At 47.8% G+C, this 12155-nt stretch overlaps 1 protein-coding gene across 4 annotated transcripts; it reads right to left on the reverse strand.

The window, feature by feature from the left end:
- Nucleotides 1-8538: 8538 nt before the first annotated feature.
- Nucleotides 8539-11746, reverse strand: LOC123583474 (chymase-like). 4 transcript variants are annotated; one of them, XM_045450566.1, is made up of 6 exons: nucleotides 11515-11604; nucleotides 10985-11083; nucleotides 10609-10759; nucleotides 9760-9895; nucleotides 9279-9533; nucleotides 8539-8872 (listed from the first exon to the last, which is right to left on the reverse strand). In XM_045450566.1, the coding sequence occupies exons 1-6, from the start codon at nucleotides 11570-11572 to the stop codon at nucleotides 8729-8731; spliced, it is 843 nt and encodes a 280-aa protein (XP_045306522.1). In that variant the 5' UTR covers nucleotides 11573-11604; the 3' UTR covers nucleotides 8539-8728. The 4 variants fall into 4 exon arrangements, with proteins under 4 accessions (XP_045306522.1, XP_045306523.1, XP_045306524.1 ...); XM_045450567.1 differs by lacking the exon at nucleotides 11515-11604 and adding an exon at nucleotides 11169-11497; XM_045450568.1 differs by lacking the exon at nucleotides 10985-11083 and having other exon boundaries at nucleotides 11515-11746.
- Nucleotides 11747-12155: the final 409 nt, after the last annotated feature.

Consider the following 12155-nt stretch of genomic DNA (forward strand, 5'->3'; position numbering starts at 1 on the left):
CACTCTCTTAAAGGTGTCTTTTGATCAATGGAGGTCCTTCTTGTAGTCCAATATATCAATTTCCTTTGAGGCAATAGTTCTTAACGGATGTGATTGTCAGATACAGGACATCTAGTTAAACCTGAATACCAGATAAACAATAAAATAAATAGACAAAAAAATAAATAAACAATTAAAAATTTGAATGTAAGTACTTCCCAGGTAATATTTGTGACACATACAATTTTGTTGTTGTTGTTTATCTGAGATTCAAGCTTAACTGGGTGTTCTGTTTTTTTCGCCTAAATCTGGCAGCTGTACCCATAGGGGACATTTAACAATGTCTTTGAGGCATTTTTGATTGGCATAACTGGGGTAGTATTGGCAGAGGTACTGGCATCTATTGGGAAGCCAGGGATGATGTTAAACATCTTATAATGCACAGGACAGCCCCCATAACAAAAATTTATCCAGTTCAAAATGTCAGTAGTGCAAGGTTGAGAAACTTGCTTTTAAGTTAGTGATTTTTGTGTGCCTTGAAGAAATCTTTCTAAACCCCAAAGTGAAGAGATACTGTCTTGTCAAATTGTCTACAAGTTTTATTGTTTTACCTGTCATGTATGGATCACCTGGAACTGACTGTTGTTGTTTTTTTTTTAAGTTTATTTATTTATTTTTGAGAGAGAGAGAGAGAAAGAGAGCATGGCAGCAGAGCAAGAGAGAGAGGGAGACAGAATCCCAAGCAGGCTCTGTAATGTTGGCACAGAGTCCGACGTGGGGCTTGAACTCATGAACCATGAGATCATGACCTGAGCCAAAATCAGGAGTAAGACACTTGGGGCTCCTGGGGTGGCTCATTCGGTTAAACGTCTGACCTCGGCTCAGGTCATGATGTCACGATTCTTGAGTTTGAGCCCTGCACGGGGCTCTGTGCTGACAGCTCAGATCCTGGAGCCTGCTTTGGATTCTGTGTCTCCCTCTCTCTCTGCCCCTCCCCTGATAGTACTCTGTCTCTGTCTCTGTCTCTCTCAAAAATAAATAAAAAACATTAAAAAAATTTAAAAGCTTATTTTGAGAGACAGAAAGAGAGAGAAAGGCAGAGAGAGAGGGAGAGAACTCCAAGCAGGCTCTGCTCTGGCAGTGCAGAGCCCAATGTGGGGTTTAATCCCATGACCTGAGTCCAAACCAAGAGTCAGGTGCTTAACCGACTGAGTCACCCAGGTGCCCCCTTGGAATTGATGTTTGTGTGTTTGTGAGATAGGGGTCAAATTTCATTTTCCCCGTTGATCTTCACCTGGCCCAGCAATAAAAGGACAAAGGACTGTCCTTTCCCACTGCCCTGAATTTCCTCCTTTGCCAGGAAATGTGTCCCTGGAGTTACAGAATGTGTTAATGAGCAGATCACTGCTGTGGACACCTGGAGCTTCATGTCACCAGGGACTTTTGGGAGATGGTGTAAGACACACCTCAGACTTGTCTCCCCAGTAGAGTGATAACGCTGGGTTAATCACTCACCAATTCCCATCCCTTTTGCATTGAGGCCACTTTAGGGGCCACTTCTGGTCTCCTGTGAGCACTGGCTGAGCATGCTTCTACACCAGAGCAAGCCTTTAGGGAAAGAGTTGTGATGAGCTGGATAAGAAGCCTTGAGTGGAAGCTCCCTTCAGTGAGCAGTTACAGAGTAGGGACACTGTCAGCCACTCTCCTCCTTCTGAAATGGCCGGGTCCACTGCTGCCCCACATTCAGGTCATTTCATCTTGTCATTGATTCTTCAAGGTAGTGGCTCTTTCTTTCTTTCTTTCTTTCTTTCTTTCTTTCTTTCTTTCTTTCTTTCTTTCTTTTCTTTCTTTCTTTCTTTCTTTCTTTCTTTCTTTCTTTCTTTCTTTCTTTCTTTCTTTCTTTCTTTCTTTCTTTCTTTCTTTCTTTCTTTCTTTCTTTCTTTCTTTCTTTCTTTCTCTTTTTCTTTCTTTCTTCCTTTTTCTTTCTCTTTCTTTCTTTCTTTCTTTCTTTCTTTCTTTCTCTATCTATCTATCTATCTATCTATCCTGGCATCTACCTATCTATAAGAGATATTTATTTTAAGGAATTGGCTCACGCCACTGTGGGAGCTGGCAGGTTTGAAATCTGTAGGGCATGTCAGCAGGCTGGGAATTCAGGTAAGGGTTGACATTGCAGTGTTGAGTCTGAACACCTCAGGGCAGCCATCTGGAGACTAAGACAGGCTTTCTATGTTGCAGTCTTTTTCTTTTCTTTTTTTTTTTTAATGTTTTTATTTATTTTTGAGACAGAGAGAGACAGAGCATGAACGGGGGAGGGGCAGAGAGAGAGGGAGACACAGAATCGGAAGCAGGCTCCAGGCTCTGAGCCATCAGCCCAGAGCCCGACGCGGGGCTCGAACTCACGGACCGCGAGATCGTGACCTGGCTGAAGTCGGACGCTTAACCGACTGCGCCACCCAGGCGCTCCTTTTTTTTTTTTTAATGTTTATTTATTTTTGAGAGAGAGAGAGGAAGAGAGTGAGTGGGGGAGGAGCAGAGAGAGAGGGACAGAAGATCTGAAGTGGGCTTCGCCCTGACAGCAGCCAGCCTGATGTGGGGCTTGAACTCAAGAACCACAAGATCACGACCCGCGAGCCAAAGTTGGACGCTCAACGACTGAGCCACCCAGGCGCCCCTCTATGTTGCAGTCCTGAGGAGAGTTCCTTTTATGTCAGAAAACCTCAGTCTTTGTTCATAAGGCCTTCACCTGATTGGATGGAGCCCACCTGCGGGTGGAGGACGTCAAAGTCTGCTGATTTAGATGTTAATCACTTTATAAGGATAACCTACAGTCCCTACCAGTTGCAGTTGGTCCTGGGGCCATTAATACTAATTGTTGCCTTCCTCCTCTGGCACCCATTCCCCGCCTCCCTCCTGCTCCACCACATGGCAAGCTCTTCTGTTGGTTTAAATTGTTTACCCAGTAGGGTAACCCAGACCTTTATCTCAGAGGTTACTGTGCTTTTTTTTTTTTAAGGGAAGGGTTGCTGCAATTACCTGATAACCAGGTTTTAGTTATCACTGGGCATAAAAGCACCAAAGAGTACCTCATACTCCTCCCTGCCCTTATTACATGACAACTCTATCTTTGCATGATAATAAAGGTGAGTTATTCATGGTAGTGAGGTAAATTCACTGTTGCCTAGAGATTCACTCATTATCAAGACAGGCTTGGCATGACAGCTGGCAGCCATAACTGTAGATTTAGTGGAACCCTTACTATACTCTCAGCCCCGGCAGGAGCAAATCCCCTGGTCTATTTCTGGGAACCAGGGCCCTGAATTCAGTAGGTCTGATCACAGACACTTGATGTCCCAAGATCAGATACTCAGTGTCTGTTAGGGTCCAGTAGCTTCCCAGGAGCTACTTTTTGTATGATAAATAACTCTGTGCTACAGATGGCATGGCTTTACTACAGAACGTTCAAGGTCTGTTCTGTAAATCAGGGCTTGTCAGTCACTTTGTAGGGTCCCCACTCTTATCTATCGGGGGTACCTGTAACACCCATGGGTTCTTCTGGGGTTCTTTGAGTTCTGCCTGAACCTGCTACAGATTGCTCTCTTGCCTTGGAAGACTTTCTCTTGAAACTGTCATCAGATTTCTGAGACATCTATTAAATGGGCCAGAACAATATTCTCAAGTGTTTATATGCTGTCTCCAAAATCCAAAGAGGCCTACCATGCACTATTCCTCTCAGTGGCCCAAGCCATCACTATAGCGGGCCAGTTTTATGTTCTGGGCAATGTCCAGACATAAAGGCCTCTTTGGGCTCATCCTGTAAGAGAACTGGAGAGTTGCCATAATCTTGAGATAAGATGGTGAATGCAGACTGCTTTCCTTCTCCGGTGAATGCAAACTGCTCTGACCTTTCCGCCTGGTGCAGACTGAAAGAACACGTTTGCCTGATCCAAGTCACATATAAAATGCTACAGGCTGTGTTGATCTGTTCTTGCAAACATATGACATACAAAATAGCAGCAGCAGTTGGGGCTACTACGCGGTGAAGTTTATGGTGGCCCATTGCTGTTTGCCATGGTATATCTGGCTTTCCAGGATACTATCCCCTGCACTTTAAATCTTAAAAAAAATTTTGTTTTTAACGTTTATTTATTTATTTATTTATTTTTAATTTTTTTTTTCAACGTTTATTTATTTTTGGGACAGAGAGAGACAGAGCATGAACGGGGGAGGGTCAGAGAGAGAGGGAGACACAGAATCGGAAACAGGCTCCAGGCTCTGAGCCATCAGCCCAGAGCCTGACGCGGGGCTCGAACTCACGGACCGCGAGATCGTGACCTGGCTGAAGTCGGACGCTTAACCGACTGCGCCACCCAGGCGCCCCTAACGTTTATTTATTTTTGAGACAGAGAGAAACAGAGCATGAAAGGGGGAGGGGCAGAGAAAGAGGGAGACACAGAATTGGAAGCAGGCTCCAGGCTCCGAGCCATCAGCCCAGAGCCCGACATGGGGCTCACACTCACGGGCCGCGAGATCGTGACCTGAGTCGAAGTCGGACGCTTAACCGACCAAGCCACCCAGGCGCCCCTTAAATCTTTAAGAGTGCCACTACACTATGCCATTTCATCTGGGATGTTGTATTGTTTCTGATTTATCATTTTGGCCAGATGTGGGGATGCAGCTACACATGCTTCCTCTTAGCCTTTCTTTTTTTTTTTTATTTAAAATTAATTATTTATGTATTTATTTATTAAAACATTTTTAAGGTTGATTTATTTTTGAGAGAGAGAAACAGAATGTGAGTGGGGGAAGGGCAGAGAGAGAGGGAGACACAGAATCCTAAGCAGGTTCCAGGCTCTGAGCTGCCAGCACAGAGCCTGATGCGGGGCTTGAACTCACAGACCGTGAGATCATGACCTGAGCCAAAGTTGGATGCTTAACTGACTGAGCCACCCAGGTGTCCCCAAAAGATTTTATTTTTAAGTAGTCTCTACCCCCAATGTGGGGCTCGAACTCACATGCTTTATCCTCTGACTGGGCCAGCCAGGTGCCCTTCCTCTTAGCCTTTCTTACCAAAATGGACCTTATTTCATAAATCAGGGAATCATTATGAGAGTTCTGTCAGCTTCTAAGTCCCAAATATACATGCCAAGTATGGGCTCGGAGTCCAGGGAATTGACCATAGTGTGGGGTCAAGAACCCAAATGACCTACTGTGACACAGACACGAACGAGGACTTCATTTGTCACTTGGCACATAGGTCTCAGCTCTAACAGATGGGGCGCAGCTGCATATCAGGTTTTCAAGTATTACTCCCCACTCATATCCTATATGCGAGAGCCCTCAAACGTTCTGGACATTTTGTAGGTTCCCTTGGCCAAGGATGAGAAGATATCTCCTGAAGTTCAGATCAAGGGTGGTAGGAGGACCTGAGGTCAGCAGCTCTCTCAGATGCAGCTGGGGCAGGGGGAGACTAGAGAAGCTGTTTATAAAATGCTGAACAAAGGGGGCAAAACACAAGGCAGAAGAGACAGCAAACACTCTGTTCTGAAGCTGTTAGCTGAGTTTCCTTTGGTGGTCCCTCATGTTTCCCAGCATGAGAGTGTGTCCCCTTTTTGGGATGGAGTGGTGGGATCTAGGTTATATCCCTGTCTGTAGGAGCCAGGTATAGCCCTTCATTGTTACCCAGTGATGGAAAGGTGTCTCTCTGGCTCCTACAATGGCTTTGCCCTGTTGGTGGCCTCTGTCGCCTAGGTGCCAGAAGTCTCCCTCTTGAGGGGTTGCCTTAAAAAAAAGTAGCCTCCCTGCCTCTCACATAGAAATGAATCACAAAGGTATCCCTCCTGGGCCGGCTACCTCTCCTGCACCTGAAACTACTTTAGCACAGGCTTGAGGCTATGTAAGGCTCAGTGATGTTATCTTTGCCTTTTCTTCTGTCAAGCAAGAGGAAGAGTTAGGGAGGCTGCTGGGAATAGAATAGGGTGTGGCTTGAGAACTTTCAACCTGGGGTAGTTTGGTGGCGTCTGACTCTTGATTTCGGCTCAGGTCATGATCCCAGGGTCAGGGGATGGAGCCCTGTGGGCTCTGGGCTGACAGCACAGAGACTGCTTGGGATTCTCTTTCTCCCTCTCTTTCTGCCCCTCTCCTACTCTCTCTCTCTCTCTCTCTCTCAAAATAAATAAATAAATTTAGGATAAAAGGATTGGCCAATGGGAGCACGGTCAGGAATTCAGGAGCAGAAGGAGAGTGATACAGTAGGATTTATTCACACAGTCCTTTCCTGGGAAACCACTTAGAATCAGTTGGCTGTGGGTCCTTCCATGGCCCACAGCTCCTGTCCTGCAGCTACAGCTAGAGCAAGCGGAGGTGGAGCTCCAGCTGTCTTTCTGGGTTCCAATAACCACTCCTTACCCAACCCCCTTCATGCCAAAGGGACGGTGGTGGCTCCGTACTCTTGCCAACTCTGGGATGTGTCACCACACACCCTATTGGTTTCCTGTTCCCTTTGCACATAGATAGATCCTCCATCGAACTTTTCCTAAATTATCCTGTGTGATTGTGCCATCTGCCAATACTGGGACCTGACAGACAGACCCTTTGAGGATAAAGGCCCAAAGAATACACGGATGTGGCTGTTTCACAGCCCAGAGGTGGGGCTGGCGATAGAAAATCATGCTGCACTTTTCAGAGCCCGCAAGCCCAGCACAGATAAGCGCATACGTGAGATGAAAATCAGAGAAGATGGTCATCAGGAAAACCATCACAGAAACTAGCAAAGATCTCTGCCTCTTGGCTACCATGGCCTGATAATGCAATCGTTTCCTGATTGATGAGGAAATGAACTCAGATGAATGCAGCCAAATCCTCTTCTGGGGAGCTGTGGTGTTTCACAGCCCTAAAGCCACGTAACAAAAACACAAACACAAAACTCCAAACGCTTTTAAACTATCCAAATAAACTGAAAGTACCAAAAAGTTGAGTAGGGACAGAAGCCTTTCAACATTTAATAAAAAACATAGACTCAGAAAATAATGCCCCAAATGTCACAAATCACATAATCCAGGCAAAGATCTGTTAGCGTCTTAATCCCTCGTGGCCCGGTGGAGGGACATTCAGTCAAGGGGTATTTCACAGTGGGAAGAGGAAGGGTCCAGGGTCTTCCCAGGAAAAACAAATCCTGCATTACATTACACTGAAGTTTTGCATTTTCCCACATGACTGAATATTTTTGAAAACAAATTTTTAACAAATTCAAAATATTCAATAAAAAATATTCAATCATTTGAATTTACCATTTTTTTCAATTTTTTAAAATGTTTATTTATTTTTGACAGAGAGACAGAGCATGAGTTGGGGAGGGGCAGAGAGAGAGGGAGACATAGAATCTGAAATAGGTTCCAGGCTCCAAGCTGTCAGTACAGAGCCCGACGCGGGGTTCCAACTCACGGGCAGCAAGATCATGACCTGAGCTGAAGTCGGATGCTCAACTGACTGAGCCACCCAGGCGACCCGGGATTTACCATTTAAACATTGTTCCATGACTGGGATTCCAAGTTTTCCATTATTAACAATGCTGAGATTAAAATCCTTGTTCATGAATCTTTGTGTAAGACGTAATTCGAGACATAATCTCTGATTATGTTTTTCAGGCAAATTGCTAGAAAGAGTTCGCTCGAGGCAGCGATTCACCATACCCTCAGAAGCCAGGAGGGCTATAAGCCTCAGGCTCCTGTTGTGCCTGTCTCCTGTCCTTCTGACCTGTTTTCTCTTCTCTAGCCAGTCTCTCAGCTGGCAAGACTTTGTGTTGAGCAGGCTGTAGGTTTTTGACTTCCTACTGGTTTGGGTACGGCCCTTGTGGCTGGGAGTTGCTCATGCAGAACTGTGATGCTATCCCCCCCTTATCTGCTCCAGCTCTCTGTTCTGCATCAGGGAGTGAGAGACAATCTTCTCTGCATCTCAGATTGAAGCCCCGCAGATGGTAGATCTCCTCTTATCGAGGCGGACTGCGAGGAGGGCCCTATGTGGAACCAACTGTCTTCCCTGCATCACGTATCAAAACCGGTGGTTCTCACTGAGGATGATTCCTGCTCCCCTGCCCCTTGGAGAACACTTGGCAATGCCCTGAGACATGTCTGGTTGGCACAACTTAGTGGAGGGGCGCTATTCCTGGGACCTGGTGGGGAGAGATCAGGGATGCCCTAAATATCCTACATCTTTGCCTGTGATTCACAATGGTCTTAGTGATTCTGGATATTACTAAAGATAAATTCGAATCAGTACAGAGTTGATGATTACAGCAAGGATCTGGCATAACATCTTGTTTAAGTTGGAAATAAGGATCCTGTCTCTCCAGGGATTCCCTTTCTCTTCTTTCTTTCCCTAATTTTTCTTCATTATTTCCTCTCTGTATCTCACACTCACACCCTCCCCCCCCCCAGGCCCCCCCCCCCCCCCCCCCCCGCTCCCACACACCCCGACCCTTTCCAAAGCTTGTAGGCTGCCTAGGCTGGAGGCCAGTTGCATTGTGCCAAGAGAAGAGAGCATCAGAGAGAAGACACATCCTCACGTCTGAAAGCTGGGTCTTTATTGAGGTTTACTGAGGATTCTGTGCCCTGGAGGGGCCTTTGTGGGTCTGAGGGATGCAGCAGGGCCTCAGCAGAGATCAGAGGCAGCTTGAAAGTGAGTGGCACAGAAAGCCTGCTCAGGTCTGGTTCCAGATTTCCCCTCAGGCCGGCCCAGGCTCCATCCAGGCTTAATTCTGCTTCAGGACCTCATTGATCCAGGGCCGGTAGTGGGAGATCCGGGTGAAGACAGCAGGGGGCTTTGCATTCTTCCGTCCATGGGAGACGATGCCCTGAGCCACCCCAGCACACAGAAGAGGGCCCCCGGAATCTCCCTGTGGGGCAGAGAGAGAGAGAGAGAGCAAGAGAGAGAGAGAGAGAGAGAGAGAGAACACAGAAGGTGAGCTGGGAAGTCATCTACTCCCAGTGAGACCTGGGGTCAGACCCAGCAGCCCTGGTTCCTCATGGGGTTATACATCTCGGTGTGATGCCCCTTTTCTGTTTCCTTCTGGCCACCTCATGTGCCCTGTGCAGCAGCCTGGGAGGGGTGCCCAGAGATTGCACGGGGCCATGGGTGGGGGAGGAGCAGGGAATGGATCTGCAGAGGGGTGATTCCAGTTCCTTAGGCCCATGATCTGAAACCCTGTCGCTGGCTGACAACCTTCCCACCCCATCTCCTTTCACAAGACGTCTGGACCCCGAACAGTGACTTGTAGAAAAGAACCCTCGTCCGAGGATCACCTCAAATGCAGAGTTTGTCTTCCTGGGATTGCCAACACACAATTGGAGGTTGTGGTCGAAAGTTCTGTAGTGTCTGCAGGCTTGGGGATTCATGAGCCTCTGCTTCACCTCTCGCAGAGTACCAGAGCCTGGTTCCTTCACTTGTATTCTTCCCCAGCCAGCCACCCGGCACATTCTCCCGGGTGGGATGACGTTGAACTGGGGCGGAAGGGGGAGCGTCCCCACGGCCAGGGTCAGGTTAGCTTTCTCCTTCAACTGTGGAGGGCATGAGGGGCTGTCAGTGCTAGAAATGGGTGACAGGGCAGTTGGAGGAAATCAGGGAAGGACAGGGCAAACTGTTTTGCATTAGAACTACATCCGGTGGCACGAGTCAGTGGGGTTGGAGTCCAGAGGCAGGTTGTGGACATATTAGGGCAGTGGAGACCTGAAGGAGAAAACTAAGAGAACAGAAAGTGGGAAATGTGGAGAAAGAAGTTATTACCTTCAGTAACATGATGTCATGGAGAAGAGCACTGTCATCATATTTTGGGTGAGGAAATTGTTTTATGACCTCAAGCTTCTGCCATGTATCTTCTTTCTTTTGTATGTTATGGGCTCCAAGTGTGACCATTATGGACCTATTGTGAGGGAGAAGGAAGGACCAGGAGAAACTGTGATGGTCTCAGGTTTCTCCTGCAATGTTCCCATTCTGAGAAAAGAGGACTAGAGTCTATCACGGGGGTCACTGGACTCTAATCACCCCTCTTTCTCTGGACCACTTGTAGCATTTGGGGTGGGGCCTCCTATTTTACTCAGGGAATAGCTTTCTCAGGGAACATGGACAATTTCCAGGACCCTCAGGAATTCCTGGAGACTGAGTAGGCCATGGAGGACCCAGGGGACAGGATTAGCACTTCCTAATTTAGGGAGCCCTGTGTGAGGGCCAGAGATATCAGAGGAAAGGGGGAGTTGAGGTGGTGGGATCCCTGGTGGACCCTGTTGTCTGCCTCCCCTGGAAAGATGGCTCAAGTCCCTGAGAATTAAAGGCCAGTGTTCTTGGAAAGGGCATAGAGGAAGTGGCCTAGAAAACTGGGTGGGGTTGGGAGAGGGAAGCTACTTTTAGAGGAGGGACTTTTGGATAGGGCCTCCTTTTCCTCTCTGTAGGGGAGCCGAGCTCACAGTGATTGAAGATCAGGGCATCTCATCAATTATGGGACCAAGTTCCATAAGTTCAAGTCTTGCCTGTCCCAGCCCCAGGAGCCTCCCCTCAGACCGCCAAAGGGTACGTCCTTGGCTGCCACCCTAGCTGTTAATCTCCAGAAGGGAGATAAATGGGACCCTGCTGTGTCACCTTCCTGCACAGTGAGCAGCCGTCAGCACAAAGTTCCGTCTTATCAGGAAACCACCGCAAAATACCGGTCTATTCTGGAGAGTGACAATTTCCAGGTGGGCCATGTAAGGGCGGGAGTGTGGCTTGCACTCTGTGCCCCCGATGATCTCTCCTGGAACAGAGATCCCCAGGGCTTGAACACAGAGAATGCATAGGCTGAGCTAAAGTTGAGAGGGGCTTCTCTCTAATCTCATCCTCACTGTGTACTCTGCCTGTTGCCCCCTCAGGAGGCTCGGGTATCTGGTGTCCCCACCCACAACCTCTCACATAAATTCTCACTCCTTCTTCCAGGGACAACAGCCAATCTGGGCTCAGATGCCATTCAGGCATTTTTCACCTCGGATTTCCCCCACTGCCATTGTGCCTGGGACCTCAATGCTCCTCTTCCACTGGGCAGGGCCAGTTCTCCAGGTCCTGGTTTCAACCTGCTCCATACCTTGAGGGCAGTGTCAGAGAATGGCCACATTACTTCCACTGGGCAGGGCCAGTTCTCCAGGTCCTGGTTTCAACCTGCTCCATACCTTGAGGGCAGTGTCAGAGAATGGCCACATTACGAGGTAAAGTGTAGCCCCGAAGCTCAGAAGATGAAGAGAACATAGGACCTCCTACCCAACATCTCACCTTAAGTCATGAGAAGATGCCCCCTCTTCCTCCCACCTGTTCGGGCTTTCCCCTAGTCAGTGGGGTTCCTTGTCCCTGGGAACTACCATAGGCTGCAGAGACTGGGGGGTGGGGGAGGCATATCCCAAGTGGAACTGCACTCTGGTTTCCTGCAGAGAGATCTTGCGGTCTTGTTTAAGAGTCAGCTATATTCAGACTAAACTGTGTTGGGGGCTGATACTGCAGCTTCCAGAGGGAAGGACTCACCAGCTTCAGCTCTGGAGCAGAGGAGAAGGAGCAGCAGGGCGAGAGGAAGAAAATGCATCTTCTCAGAGAGGCTGCCCCTGGCAGATGCTGCTTCTGTTTTCCGGCTTGGGTTTTATAACTCCAGCGATGAGCGAAGGGCTGGGCTGGTAACCACAGGAACTGTGTGGTCATGTTTTCTTCTCCCATCCTAAACTGGTGAGCTTTCTGATCAGAAGTTTCCCCCAAGTTACCCTCTGTTTTGCTGGAGGTGAAGTGGAGGTCTGACCCCCAAGTTTTGGCTTCCAGGATGAGCTTTCAACCATGGTGCCTTATCTCGTGAGGGGAGGTGGAGGGATTGTGTCTTTCGCAGTCAGGGCAGCTGGTTTCAGGCTCATCAGAAACACGGGTGGGGAGAGTCCTTACACAGAGCATCCAGAAACACATGCACTTTTATGGCCCACAATAGGAAGTGCATTTTGCAAAGGGACCCAGTAGCCATATATATGCATGTGTGACTACACGAGCACAAACATACACACGTACAAATGAATCAAAAGTTTTGGGAAACAATATTTATCCTTGTCATGTGCAATGCTTTCAGTTTCCATTCATTCCATTCCACTCTGTATTTTTTATTTAAAAAATTTTAAATGTTTATTTAT

Source organism: Leopardus geoffroyi, chromosome B3, assembly GCF_018350155.1.
Source record: "Leopardus geoffroyi isolate Oge1 chromosome B3, O.geoffroyi_Oge1_pat1.0, whole genome shotgun sequence".
NCBI lineage: Eukaryota > Metazoa > Chordata > Mammalia > Carnivora > Felidae > Leopardus > Leopardus geoffroyi.